The 13,797-nt window shown below is 38.0% G+C and overlaps 1 protein-coding gene across 1 annotated transcript in view; it reads right to left on the bottom strand.

The window, feature by feature from the left end:
• Positions 1-13,797, bottom strand: part of RAP1A (RAP1A, member of RAS oncogene family) — a 100,374-nt gene that overhangs the window by 39,800 nt on the left and 46,777 nt on the right. Inside the window, exon 2 of the mRNA XM_029572564.1 lies at positions 10,752-10,835. Coding sequence (XP_029428424.1) covers positions 10,752-10,808 — 57 coding nt within the window. The 5' untranslated portion in view covers positions 10,809-10,835. The remainder of the gene's footprint in view (positions 1-10,751; positions 10,836-13,797) is intronic.

Here is a 13,797-nt window from a genome sequence, read left to right as displayed (position 1 = left end):
GCAGATAAAAAATGATATGCAATACAGCAAACATTCCTCCCCTTAGCAAGGTCATTTGTAAAAAACTGTTTTTCAGTCAGTTCAGCTTTCTTTCAAACAGAGCTTTGTTCCAAAGCTTCAACAAAAAAACAGATTCCCAGCTATCAAATGTCAGCTAATGATCTGATGACATTGGCTAAAAAACACTCACTTTCACTGCTCTATAAACAGAAAGTGTAAAGGGGCGGATCGGCAGAGAGGATTTTGACCAGTTAACTGTGCACACAGCCTACCACTCAGCCACAGATAACTGAGTGACTACTCAGACAAGACGGCAAAAACGGTGGTCAACATGGCAGGCAGGATTGTTAATTGGCATGCTCTAGATTCTAAGAAGATTCACGCTTTTATTTCACATTCTAAGGAATAGCTCATATCGGTTTAACCTGCAGGAGGTTAAACTACTTCTGTTATATTCTATACGACTCATGATCATGCACCTAGATTTAAAACCACTCTATGTGCCAAAACACAAAGCAGCAGTGCTACTACCAATCTTCTCCAAGGAGTGACTAGGTATGGGCACATTTTTTTAAAACAACAATTTGAGTGCCAGTGTTAGCGTTGCATTTCTGCATATAGCGCAAAAAAGGTTTATGAGCGATCATGTAAAACCTGTGAGCACTGCTCTGAAATGTATGAGCAATTGCTCACATGCTCAGCTTATAGGGAATTATGGCTATTTTTTTTTTTTTAAACCCCACAGAAATAAGAACTCACTAAATCTATCTCTATCTTTTTTTTTTTTTTTTTTGTAATTTATGGGTGTATGAAAGTAAAGAGATTGTCAGACCATTTATTACTGTGCAGCAAGGAGATGAATGCCAGCTGCTTACCATGAAGCTATGTTGTCATTAGGGCTAGGTATTTGAAAAAGAACGGTTTCAGAATTTGGTCATGGGGGTGCCATGAGACCACTATCATGCAAAGGGTTGCGCCTTCCTTTGAAAGAGAAACCTGCATTCTATGAGCCACGCAAACCACTTCAGGCTGCTGCAGCACTTGCAGTATCAGATATCAGGAGTACAGTCGATTTAAAGGGAGAAAGAGAAAAGATATCTTTGTAGAGATGGGAGTACATGAAACAGGGGAAGAATTAAGGGCAAGCACAGATGTGAGGAAGAGAAAGAAGCCAAGTTTTAAACTCCCAAGAAAGGCTCTGGTGGCATTTTTAGAATTCTGGTGCTTTTTCACCACTCTTGTGATGGGGAGCCTACAATGTAATTACATCCTTATCAGGCACTGCTGCAGATAACAACAACTAGCACTTCAGTATAAATTTGTATGTAAGGCATAATCTAACTTTTCCGAATTGAATCCCTTGGTCTCCAAACAAATAAAGTACTCTGACCTTAGTGCAGGTTTTAATGTTTTAGCATGCCTTTTTTTGGAATTTTTCAGCATGAAAGTTAACGCTGGTATTTTACAGGGTTGGTTTTGTTTTTGTTTTTTGTTTTTTTTACAGGGAGAACAGGCACTAAAATAAAACCCAAACTAGGATCAGCAAGCACAAATAGCTTATTACTCTGCAATGCAAGAAAGTACATCAACTTTGCTCGTAAATTTTTACCATGGGAAATTTAATTCCTGGGTTAGACTAGGAACTAAACTCCTCCCTGTATTTCTAGAGCACTGAGGAGTATAGCCATAAGACTTAGGACAGTACCCAAAACTGCTCAGGAGGCACATTTGACTGTTAAAACATCTCTCTCTTTTTCATATCCTTATGTGGTTCTCTGCTTCAACTATTTCCCTAAATATTTCTAATGTCCCCCTCTAAAAGTATGAAGGCACACCCTAGTTCTGACGAGGAAAAAAAATACTGAAAAGCAATACACAGAGGCAAACTATTGCAAAGGGTAATATCCAAAAGTACATAGTGGACAGAAGGTATGAAATAATTAAATAGGTTTCCAAAATAATTGACAAAAAAACATCCAGAAGTATGAACTTATTACAAAAATGTACAATAAAATATCTATAGGCATATGAATACAATATAAATCAGACAACAATGACGAGCTGTTGGATCCCAAAGATTCAATCAACAGTTAAACATATCACAGAGTGTATCAAGGTGTCAGCAAGCCTGTCAGAGTGCCCTGATATACACAGGCCACCTGATCAATTCATTCATAAAAGTTTTGGTTATAGTTTTATAGTTAATCCAGCCTCTCCTGACAATACTCTCGCACCTCCCTATTATCCTTCTCCTGTATTAAAGTCCTGTTTCCCTATATTTTAACTTGGTTCCTTGTAAAGGCAATGCCTAACTGACAGTTCCCTGTCAGAGTTCAAGTTTTGTGTAAACCGATACGATGTGCAAATGGTTGTCGGTATATAAAAAAAATGCAAATAAAATAAATAAATAAAATAAATTCATCCACCTTGTGAGCACCTGTAGAGAGAAAAGGATTTGAGAGGTGTATTTTTTAAATGTCTATAAACAACCAGTCTTTAAATCAAACAAAGCTCAAGCCCAACACAACCCATGCTTTGCAGCGTAATGCTTCCTCTGTAATCCATGTACGACAAAAGAATCGTTCTGCGGACATAGCATCTCGCAAGCTTTCACCATACATCAAGCAAACTACAGTCTGGAAAGGACCCAACGTGGCCATGTTTAGGCGATCACACCTGCCTCAGGGCTATAATGAAATCCACTTGCAAACAAGCCGTGGTAAACAAGAAGTATTTCCAAAGGCTTCACTTCGACAGTTTACAGGAAGGCAGCCAGATATTGTAGAATGAAGGATGTTTATGTATTTTACAGTAATCCTAGAACTTGGGCTCTGCTACCCTATGAAAAATTTTAAGAGCAATAAGGACGTGAACCTCTTGGAAATAAATGGTATTTACCATGGCTTGTTCTCAAATGGAAGTCATTATCCCCGATGCAGACACCATCACTGAAACGTTACCATGCCGGGTCCTTTCTAGACAGGTTGTTTTTTTTTTAGCTCTTATATCAGTTTTTGTTTTGGTTTTTTTTTTAAACTGAATCAGCCAGTGTAGTTATCTATGCCTGATATTGGTTTTTAATTCATGTGCCTACAGGTATTTTATTTTATTCTATGTTTTGTAATTTATTTTATTTATTTTATTTTTAATTTTTATATACCGGAATTCCTGTATGCAATACAAATCAATCCGGTTTACAAGTAACGAAAGGTTGCCCTGAAAACATTAAATATATATATTTAATGTTTTCAGGAATAAAGAGGTGTGGCTGAATAATTATTACATACCTCCTGCCTGCTATTTCCTTCACAGGATAAAAAAAAAACTGGACATTGCAAAGGAGAAAACCACAAAATTGCTATTGCTGATAGAGGTGTCAATATCCAGAGACTATTCTATGCATCATATGAAGAAAGCAAAGATCCTTAAGTATCAAGAGATGAAATCAGGAAGCCAAAAAAAATAATATGAAAGAAAGATATAGAAATAGTCTCAAATATATTGGGTGCTACTGTATTGATTAAGAAGAATTTCCAAGTGCACTGCCATGTGTTGCCCATATAGATTGCATCCTATGAACTTTGGACGGAGGATCTGGCACATTGCAAGTATTAAGAACTGGCACTGCACTTCAAAAACGACAAACAGAATGCTTTAATTAAAATCAAAATGACAATATTTTGACATTTCAGTTTTTTATGCTAATTAAAATTTTCTGCAACATCAAGCAAAATTTAAGCCAGGGGTTCTCCACCACAAAGACTGCAAACAGTCCAGGTTTCCAGATGTCCACAATGAATATTCACAAATATAGTGGCTGTATAAAGTCTACACAAACTTGAACATTTCACATTTTGAAGTGTCAGTGGGTCAGACTTGGTGGGTTTTTTTTCACATTTTTCAGGGCCAAAACAGATGAGGGACAAAACATATACAGATCCAACAATTTGATAAAGATTGCATTCCGACCAAAACATGGTAGAAGCACCTTGGGCAGCTATTACAGCTGTGAGCATATTGGGACAGGTCTCCAACTTTGCACATCTAGATTTGTCAACATTGACCATTCTTCACAACTGGTTAAGCTCTATCAAGCTCCTTGGGAAGCACTGATGAACATCAATCATGCCACAGATTCTCGATTGGATTAAAGTCAGGGTTCCTACTGCCCACTATAAGATATTTGCCATTTTCTTCCTTAGTAACTTCAGTTTAGCTTTGTCTGTGCACTTCAGGTCCTCAAGCAGAACGGTGACCTTGCATACTGGTTTCAGCTTTCTTGCAGAGGGCAGCAGGTTTTCCTCAAGGACTTTTCTGTAATTGTCTCTTCTGCCCTGAAAACGTAACCCAGTCCCTGCCAATGAAAAAATTTCCATAACTTGCTGCTGCCACCATCATGCTTCACAAGGTGTTTTCTGTGTGATGTGCCGTGTTGAGTTTGCACTAACAAAAAGTTCCATTTTATCAAACCACTAAACATTTTGCCACGTGGCTGTAGTATCCTGAGTGCTCCTTTGCAACCGATAAATAGGATGCAAGGTGGACTTTAAGTGATGGCTTCCTTCTTACCACACTACCACATAGGTAGGGACATATATTCTATTTTTCCAAAGAATTTATCAGTGTTTATTATAACCAATCAAAAACTGAAGAAGATATTTGGGGGGTGTTAGTCTTTTTCCCCCACTGATTGGTTATAACAAATACTGAAATTCCCAGGGAAAATAAATACTGAAACAAAAGCTGTACATATAGGCCATATTTGTGGAGTGCTTGAGATATTGCTGTCAAATGCATACTTTGACCAATCTTGGCCATTTTGAAAGTTGCCACTGGCCGCTTAGTTGCCTCCCTGCAGAGTCACCCAGTTTGGAGAGAGAGCTTAATCGAGGGCAACACAGATATAAAAATGGGTATAAAAATTGCAAGGTCTTGGACTTTGCAATTTTTATACCTGTGCTTTTCCATAACCTTGGAGTTCTTCTGACAGAACACTGGTGTTCATGGTTGGGTCTTTGCTTTGAAATGCACTACCTAGCAGAGAGACCATAGGAACATAAGTGCCATGCTGGGTCAGACCAAGGTCCATCGAGCCCAGCATCCTGTCTGACAGTGGCCCATCCAAAAAAAAATAAAATAAAATTGGTCCAGTTTCTTGTTGCTCACTCCCAGCAACAAATATTGGGTTTCCCCAGAGTCACCCAGTTAATAACTGCTTATGGACTTTCTCCAGGAATTTGTCAAAGCCCTTTTTAAAACAGTTAGGTTAGCTGCTATAACCACTCCCTCCAGCAACACATTCCACGGCTTAACCGAGTAAACAACTTCTGAATTTATCCTATCATGTGAAGGCAATTCACTTGTGTGCTTTGAAGGTGACTGGTTACACCAAAACTATTTTGGATTGCTACAAAAGTAGTTACATCCAACCAAGCTATTCTCCATTTTTATTTCTAAGGAATTGTGGAATATAGTTTTCACTCGATGGCTATGGAGTAGGATGTGTAGATACACAGAGCTAACACTTAATGCATTTTACTTCCAGACTATAAGGCAACACCACAAGGTGAACATTCAGAAGGGAGTACAGACTTTCTACTGTCACTGTATACATATATTGATCTATATAAAAAGCTAGTTTGCACAGCTTGGTTACCCTGAAATCCAAAACCTTTTTGCTGCCTTCGAGGAAAAGTGCTGAGTTACCCCATTTAAGCAATTAGACACAAATGTGTGCATACTGGCAATAAGATTGGTAATGAAATTACACACAAGTGCACACTTCCAAACTATTAATTGTTCTTCTAAAGAATTCATTTTAAGTTTGCTGGATTTATTAATTCTAGATTTTCTTTTACAGTGACTTTTGTAACTGAACTGCACCAGTTAAACAATCATAGAAGCAAATATTGCTCCCTCGATGGTCCGAGACTTCCGATGGCGATGTCTTTCTCTACGATCCCCTCGGTCCTGAGAGGGAGTTGAAGGCCGAGAAGTTGTCAATGCCAGATGGTCACCGGTCAATACTGGCACGACGTGGATGGTGCCGGTTCAGACGACGTCGATGCAATAAACGACGTCTGGGTTTGAGCATGGAAGAGAAGTTCCATCTTCTCCATTCTGGCCTTGTGACCTTTTGGTGTCATTAGGACACATTTGGTGCAGGTCAGGACATCGTGCTCACATCTGAGACACATTACACAGACCTTATGAGGGTCTGTTATGGACATGGTGCAGTTACAGTCCAGGCACCGACGGAACCCCGACGCCATGGCCTTGAAAAATTTGAGCTGCGGTACGGTCGACGGCCAGTAGGCCGCAAGGGCCAAACTAGACAGGAATTGACCGAAAATGGGTAAAAAACTTACCGGAGTACCGCGGCTTGAAAAAGTTGAAGGAGGGACCCCTGTGGGGTAAGAAAGTTTTCAGTAATTCCGTGAGGAAAATTCCTGTCAGTAATCTCTGTGGAGCTCCTTAACCACGTGGCTACTACTGCACGGAAAAAAGAAGACTGAAGGGAGACCCCTGCTGGCTGTAGGGTTAGTGCCATGCTGTGCACGCCCAGTAGGGGCCAGTCAAAGTTCTAGAAACTTTGACAAAAGTGTTCCGTGATTGGGCTCCATCCTGTGATGTCACCCATATGTGAGGACTACCATCCTGCTTTTCCTGTGAGAAACTAAATTAGATGTGATCTTGAATGAAAAGAAAAAAAAAACACTTTCTAAATTAATATAATCTTTTTTCAACCACACACTAAAAGGTAAATTATTCCAGATACTTGGTGCAAGAAAAGCAAAACAACTTTCTCTAGTGGTTCTGAATCTGATTTCTATGTGTGAAGGGATGGTAAGCAATTCTTGATGGATTGAACATAATACAATGGAGAACCAGATCTGAAAGTTCTGCATGTTAAACAAACTATTTTAAAAGTTTGGCAAGCAGAAACCGGCAACCATAGAAATTTAACGAAGAGTAGAGTGACTATCAAATTTATTCATGCCAAAGATCAGTTTTGCTGATGTGTTCTGGATAAGTAACGGACAGGCCATGAAAAAAGAGAATTGCAATAGTCTAATCTACTGAGATTTAAAGCATTAACAAAGGTTTTAAGATTATGCTGATCGAAGAATGGTCATAATTTCTAAATAAATCTAAGGAAGTATGAGTGTGAATTAGATGAGAAATATGAGTCGAGAGTTTCTGTTCTTCGCCAAATTTGACACCTAAAGTGGAAACCACATCTGATTTTTTAGGGTTCACTTTGAGCTTAGAAATCTTAAGCCAATGTGCTACTTCAGAGAGACAATGATTAAAACGGTTGAGGGGATGAGACGATTTAAGATCAATAAAGGCAACCATGTCTTATTTATGTCATCAGCATAAATAAGAGGAAAAACCCAGAACACTTTTAGGGACCAATTGTTCAATAATATTTAAATGAGTGCTAGTCAAAGTGATTTTTTTTTTTTTTTTTAGAAAGAACGACGTTAATTTTTGCAATCCAAACTTTACATTTGGGCTGCCAAAACCCAAGAGAGCAGTACAATATAGGGGTTCTAAGCACAAAAAGAGGGTTCAGAAGGCAATTATATCTGTTAATCGTACAGTGTCAAACAAATGTATAAGGCAATGGCAAAAGCCAGAAAGCTGTCTAGGTGCTTAGGGAGCGGAATGGTCATCAGAAAAAGGTAGACATACTGTCCCTGTTGAGACATCTAAATACCTCCAAGGTATCAACGCACAGGAGGTGGGCCTCTTTCAACAGAGGCGGCGGCTCTGGTACAAGGTGTCATGAAATGAGGGTGAAAGGGGGTATACTCAGGAACAATCTAAGAAAATATTTATTTCTAGAGAGCATGGTGAATGCACGAACAGGCTTCCAGTGAAGGTGGTGGAAACTAAGACAATACTGGAATTCAATAAATGTAAGAAAAGACCTCGGAGGTTTCCATATTTATAGGAAAAGTTGAAAAGCCAACAATATAAGAAAAATCCGTGGTATTTGAATGGATTTGATTTTAACAAATTAAAATCTTAAGAATTACCGAAGACATAAGCATGAACTTCGAGGATAATTAATGCAGTGCTACAATTTTTTTTTGTTTTGTTTTTTTAACCTGGAAATGCCATTTTGTCATAACTAGAATTTTATTTTTAAATAATGAAAAAAATCAAAGATTGCCAAAGAAAGGATTTGAATAGCTCTGCATTTTTATATATGATCTGGAAAAGGCAGCATGACAGTACAGCACAGTTAGAATCCATTTCATGAACTTATAGAAAGCTAATCAAGGAGGGTGACAGCAAATTTTAGCACCATGCTGACCTTTTCTTGGAGGATAAATGCTCAAGATCAGGGGAGACACAGGTAATACTTTCAAGAACCAACTAGAGCTCCCTTGAGAAGTCTTTACAAAACAGTAGGTAACACCAATTTTCTTCATGGACACAAAATGGAAGCAGCCCTTCAATACACCGTATCTTGTGTACATAAAGATTACTCAATATTCAGAAAAATAAAAGCACGCTACATATTAAGTTCACACAATATTACTAGAACCGATGCTAAAATTAATTACTATTTTTATGCTATGCTCTAGAAGTCTTACAGTTCTCAGTTCAAGCTATTTTCTCATTTGTGCACTCATCTTCTGCATCCCAGAAAACCCTGAAGGATACACTTGAACCTACTGCTGAAAGGTTCAGTTACTAGGTCAAGCTCAAAGCTAAGCCGTCTACATGGCTTACAAGCAGTGTCCTACTGAACATTAAAAAAGCCAGTGGCCTAGTCTGAAAGACTGGTACTTTTTATTCCATCTACCCCCAGTGCCTGGACTGACATGTGCCTCTAGAAACTGATGTTGCATGCAAGTCAGGTTTTCAGCTCAGTGCAGACAAGTGAAAAGAAGCAAAAAAAAAAAAAAAGTTTTTAACATCAAAAGCCCCCACATCCTCCCTCGTGCCACAGACCTTGGAAACATACAAAGATCTAGAAACAATCCTCTTCAACTCATCCTATCTCCATTACCAAGAGTAAATTAACCAAGCAAAAAAAAGGGTTCTTGAACATGTTTTTTGTTCAGCTTTATGTCCAAGACTATGCTGAGTTAGCTGTAGAGAGTCCTCTTAACAGCTTAACTAATGAATATTTTAATACATCAAAAGCACAACATACTAGAATCCCTCTCACCATCGACTCTTGCAGCAACTTTTTTTGGAACATTTGCCTAAAAACTACATCACTTACATTTTAAATGGTTTAAGTGGAGATTCAAACCACCACACTACTTTGATTTATTCCAACTGTTTAATATGCATTATGCAAAGTGTAGAGTCTCAGTCTCTAAACACATACAAAATAAGGAGAAGCAAAATGGTAACCTGAATCGGTGCCCTTGTTAGAATACACTGGAATTCATGTTATTTCATGTCCTGAATAAAAATTTAGTGGATGCCAAAGCAATAATGCACAATGCTGTTACTGTTTACCCACATGAATATTTAGATTTGTTTTTTAATGTTGTACAATGCTATGAATATCAAACTCAGGATGGATAAGCGACTAGCTCAAACTCATAGGGACAGTTACTTTAATGCTTGTGCGCAGGCGCAGATGTGCACGCATTTGTCAGCTCACATCCAGTCACGCATCCATTTTATAACATGCACGTATATGCGTGCATGTTATAAAATAGCCTGGAGGCTCGTACATATGTGCACACCTGAGTGCAAATGCCATCTCCCATGTAAATGGGGGAATTTTATAAGGGTCGTGTGCTCATCTCATAGTTAGTTTTCCCCAATTCATTCCCTGCCAAAATCCCCTAACTTATTAGCCTCCCTTTCCCCCAAGCCTTAAAACTCTGCTGATTTATTTTTTTTAACACACCATTCACAGCAGTACTAAAGTTGCGCAGCAGGGGACCCTGGCATGTGCCTGCGTGCACAAGTATGCGTACATCTCTTGGCCTCCCCACGCATCCACACTATACCCCACCCCTTTTTCTAAGCTTTCGACTGGTGCGTGTAGTGGGAGATATGTGCTTTTAAAATCCACTTGGTGCACGCCAGCCCAACGTGCACAGGGCTTTTAAACTTCACCTTATAATGAATAGTTAAGGTTAAACTGGAACCTGCCTCCCAGCATTACAGCTAGATACAATGCCTTTCCATCAGTGACTACAAGTTTTACATGTTAAACCACAAGCAGTTTTCCAGGATTCAATTCATAGTTGTACCCATTATAAAGTAATCTGCTTTGAAGTACTTGAAAAAGTGGAGTATAACGTTATAAAGATAAATTCTATGATAACCCATGCCTTCTAGTTAATCCAGAAAACTGTATCCTTCCACTGACAATTGTCATGGTAGTTAGTGTTTCACATCCTAATCCCCAGCAGTTTTAAAACTAAGACTGTTGCTCTACTATAATCATTTCTCATTTCTATTAGAAATAAAATTCTTCATTAATTTCCCAAGTCAATTCAGGAATAATTTTAATTTCAAACATTTTTATTTATATTCCACATGTACCATAAATGATTTCTGTTTAACAATTATGCTTCGACCTTTGGTGTAGATGATGTTCTAATCTCATATAATGGCATCGACAGGGAAGTTATTACTCTAGGATACTACTAGATACACACTTGATTCAATGGGCAATATTTTCCGGGGGAAAAAAGCCCATGGAGGTAAGAGTCAATTTTATGCAACCAATTTGAAAACCACTTCAAGAACTGATAACTCACCAGTGCAGACTTCCCCACGCCTCCTGAGCCAAGGACCACTAGCTTGTATTCCCGCATGATGTGGTCTGTTTAAATACTGACAATCTGAAAACACAAATTAGAAACATGAGACCAGAGCAAGGTCGACATGTCAAATCATTTTTGAATGAAACATTTACTTGAAAACATTCAAACTAACAGCACAGGACACTCAAAGCTGCAATCAAAACAGACACACAAATTGCTGATCTTTGTATTTGGTTTATGGCAACTACTGATGAAGAGAACCTGTTTAAATCCTAGGGCTGTAAAGCAAGCGATCTTTAAAGACACCTGCTTGCATTAATCTAAAATCCTGTTGATTCCATCACCCTAGTTTTAATGCACCAAGGCACTGGAGATTATACTCTAAAATGGTAGCTTTTAGTGCACTCACAATTTTGTGACAAAATGGAGGAATAAAAAAAACAAACAGTTTTTAAATAGTCTCAGATATTAGTTTATTTATTTATTTAACATTTTTCTATACCGAACTTCATATCAGGCCGGTTTACATCAAACTTGGGGGTTAACTGAAACATAACCATATAACAAGAAAGCCGAAGCGCAGTTACAAATAACAGGGAGAATGAACTTGGGGGCTAGTGTAGCCAGGAAATAAAGGACAGAAAAAACTGGAGAATGAGAACGTATGAATATACAGAGTTTGGGTCGGACATTTAGACTATTGGGTTAAATGAAAGAACTGTTGCAATGTTAGGCTTAAGGGAAGGCTTGGACGAAAAGCCAAGTCTTGAGTTTTTTTCGGAAGGTAATCAGGCAGGGTTCATATATATATATATATATATATATATATATATATATATATATAAATGTCCGACCCAAACTCTGTATATTCATACGTTCTCATTCTCCAGTTTTTATATATATATATATACCAACAAACTCCCCAACAGACTACTGTCAGGGTTAAAAGCACTATTATAATATGTAATAAAGCATTTCAAAAGATGTGGTTATTTTTGAACATATAAAATTTATTAATGGCTTCGACCAAATCACCAATGATGTGTATGAATAAATATATTACAAACCATGAAATATAACATACTAAAATCCTCACCAAACACCTTAATTTTGACCCTCCATCCTCTTCTAATATAACACTCAATCTGACCCTGATCAACTGAATATTCCCTCCTCTCATTGACGTTACAACAGGTCTATGTTAAAGAAATACACCATTTTGTACTTCAACTATCTTAAATCTCGTGTCTTCAATCGCATTCCTTGATTCACACATTGATCAACTACTAGTGGTGTATGTCCTTTAGGTGTCTTTACATCCCATCCCAACAAGGTCCTCGTTTCGCCAAGATTGGCTTCTTCAGGGGAATACTTTAATTATGACCAAACGTCAATGGAAACGAATAACTTCCATCACTTATATCTGAAAACACAAAACTCACATGAGGTCAAACTAAACTTCCCCTCTAGTACCTTAATTCTTTATAATTAATCACATACATCCCAATGATAATTCCCAACCCACCTATCAACCTTTCCATATATAAAAAAAACCTCTATATATATATATACCAGATTCTTGACATTTGTCATTCCTATGAATATTTCATTCTTTCAGCAATATGTTGCAATGTCAATTTCCCATCATTTCCTCAACTGCTGCCTTCAACAGGCGACTATAAACATATTACAAACCTTGTAGTCTACGATTTCCCAAAAAAGGAAATTTGGGAAAATGTCATACGTAGTTTCTACATACTTTGAAAAGGCCTGATCTTTGAGGCACTACAGAACCATACCTGAAAACAGAACTACAGTAGTTTTCACTGACAGACTAGACCATTCCAGGTGTAGGATGTGCATTTTCTACAATATGAAATAAATTACATTCCTATTTAAAAGAAGATAGTTACTCCAGCCACAACATAGTTATATGAAATATACAAAAAACAGGAATATCAAACAGACATATTGCTTAACTCATCAAATGTAAAACAAACCGAGAAGGTTATTATATCTACTGCTGAAAAACAAATTTGTAGAATAGCCTCTATACTATTCTAATCCTTTATTACCATTAAAAACCCCAACAAGATGGAAAGGTCCAAATTCCAGTAACTGTTACATGAGCTAAATGTTCCCTAAGAAGGAATACATTTGATGTAGTCTTGAAGGCTTGCTCAGAAGTCAAGCTGCAAAGGACCAGTGGTGATTTTCTGCCAGATCACCAATTCAGAACGCTCTTCCTTTTCCTATTGGGAAAAGTGAAAGGTAGAGGCTGCCACAGGATCCAACCCAGTACCTTTATTTAGAAAATCACCACAATATAGCACTGTACAGCACTCAAAAGTCACCAGATCCACTGGTTTATCCTATTGGTACCATAGAAGCCCAAGGAGTTAGTCCTAACACAGTTTGCTTTAACATCAGTTTGGTAGGAAAAGGTTAGGAGACTGCAGTATTGCTAAGAACAGATATGATCAGGAACACACAAAATGGTGGAGAATGAATATCAAGTGGGCAAAGGATGGGCCAATGTGATCTTTATCTTGAAGTCTTATTGTAGATTTTGTTTTACCATATATGGTCAAAACAGATAAGCCAATAAAGGAGCCAATAAAAGAGCAAAAGAGTAAAATTAGTTCACTACAAGTTCCATGACCACACCTCAAGTTCCACGACCGCCCACACCTCATCTGGACAACCCACTTACAACCCACTTGTAGTGAAAGCCACCTCATCTGGACAACCCACTTACAACACACCTGTAGGGAAAGCCTCCTGCGTGGATGCACTAATTCTTTAGTTCATGCATTACTGATATCTAAACTCATAAACATTGGTCACTGTTCAGCTCATCATTTATTTTTAGTTATCTCCACATGAATCCACGTTTTTTTGACAGCCCACCTGTTTGATGGTTCCACTTGTGGATGCATTAATTCTTTAGCCCATGCACTACTCATAACCAGGCACATAAACATTGGTCCCTGATACCTGTATATCCCAAATTAACACATCATTTATTCTTAGTTATTCT

The sequence above is a fragment of the Rhinatrema bivittatum genome, chromosome 12 (genome assembly GCF_901001135.1).
Source record: "Rhinatrema bivittatum chromosome 12, aRhiBiv1.1, whole genome shotgun sequence".
Lineage (NCBI taxonomy): Eukaryota > Metazoa > Chordata > Amphibia > Gymnophiona > Rhinatrematidae > Rhinatrema > Rhinatrema bivittatum.
This window is presented reverse-complemented; position numbering and strand designations above follow the sequence as displayed.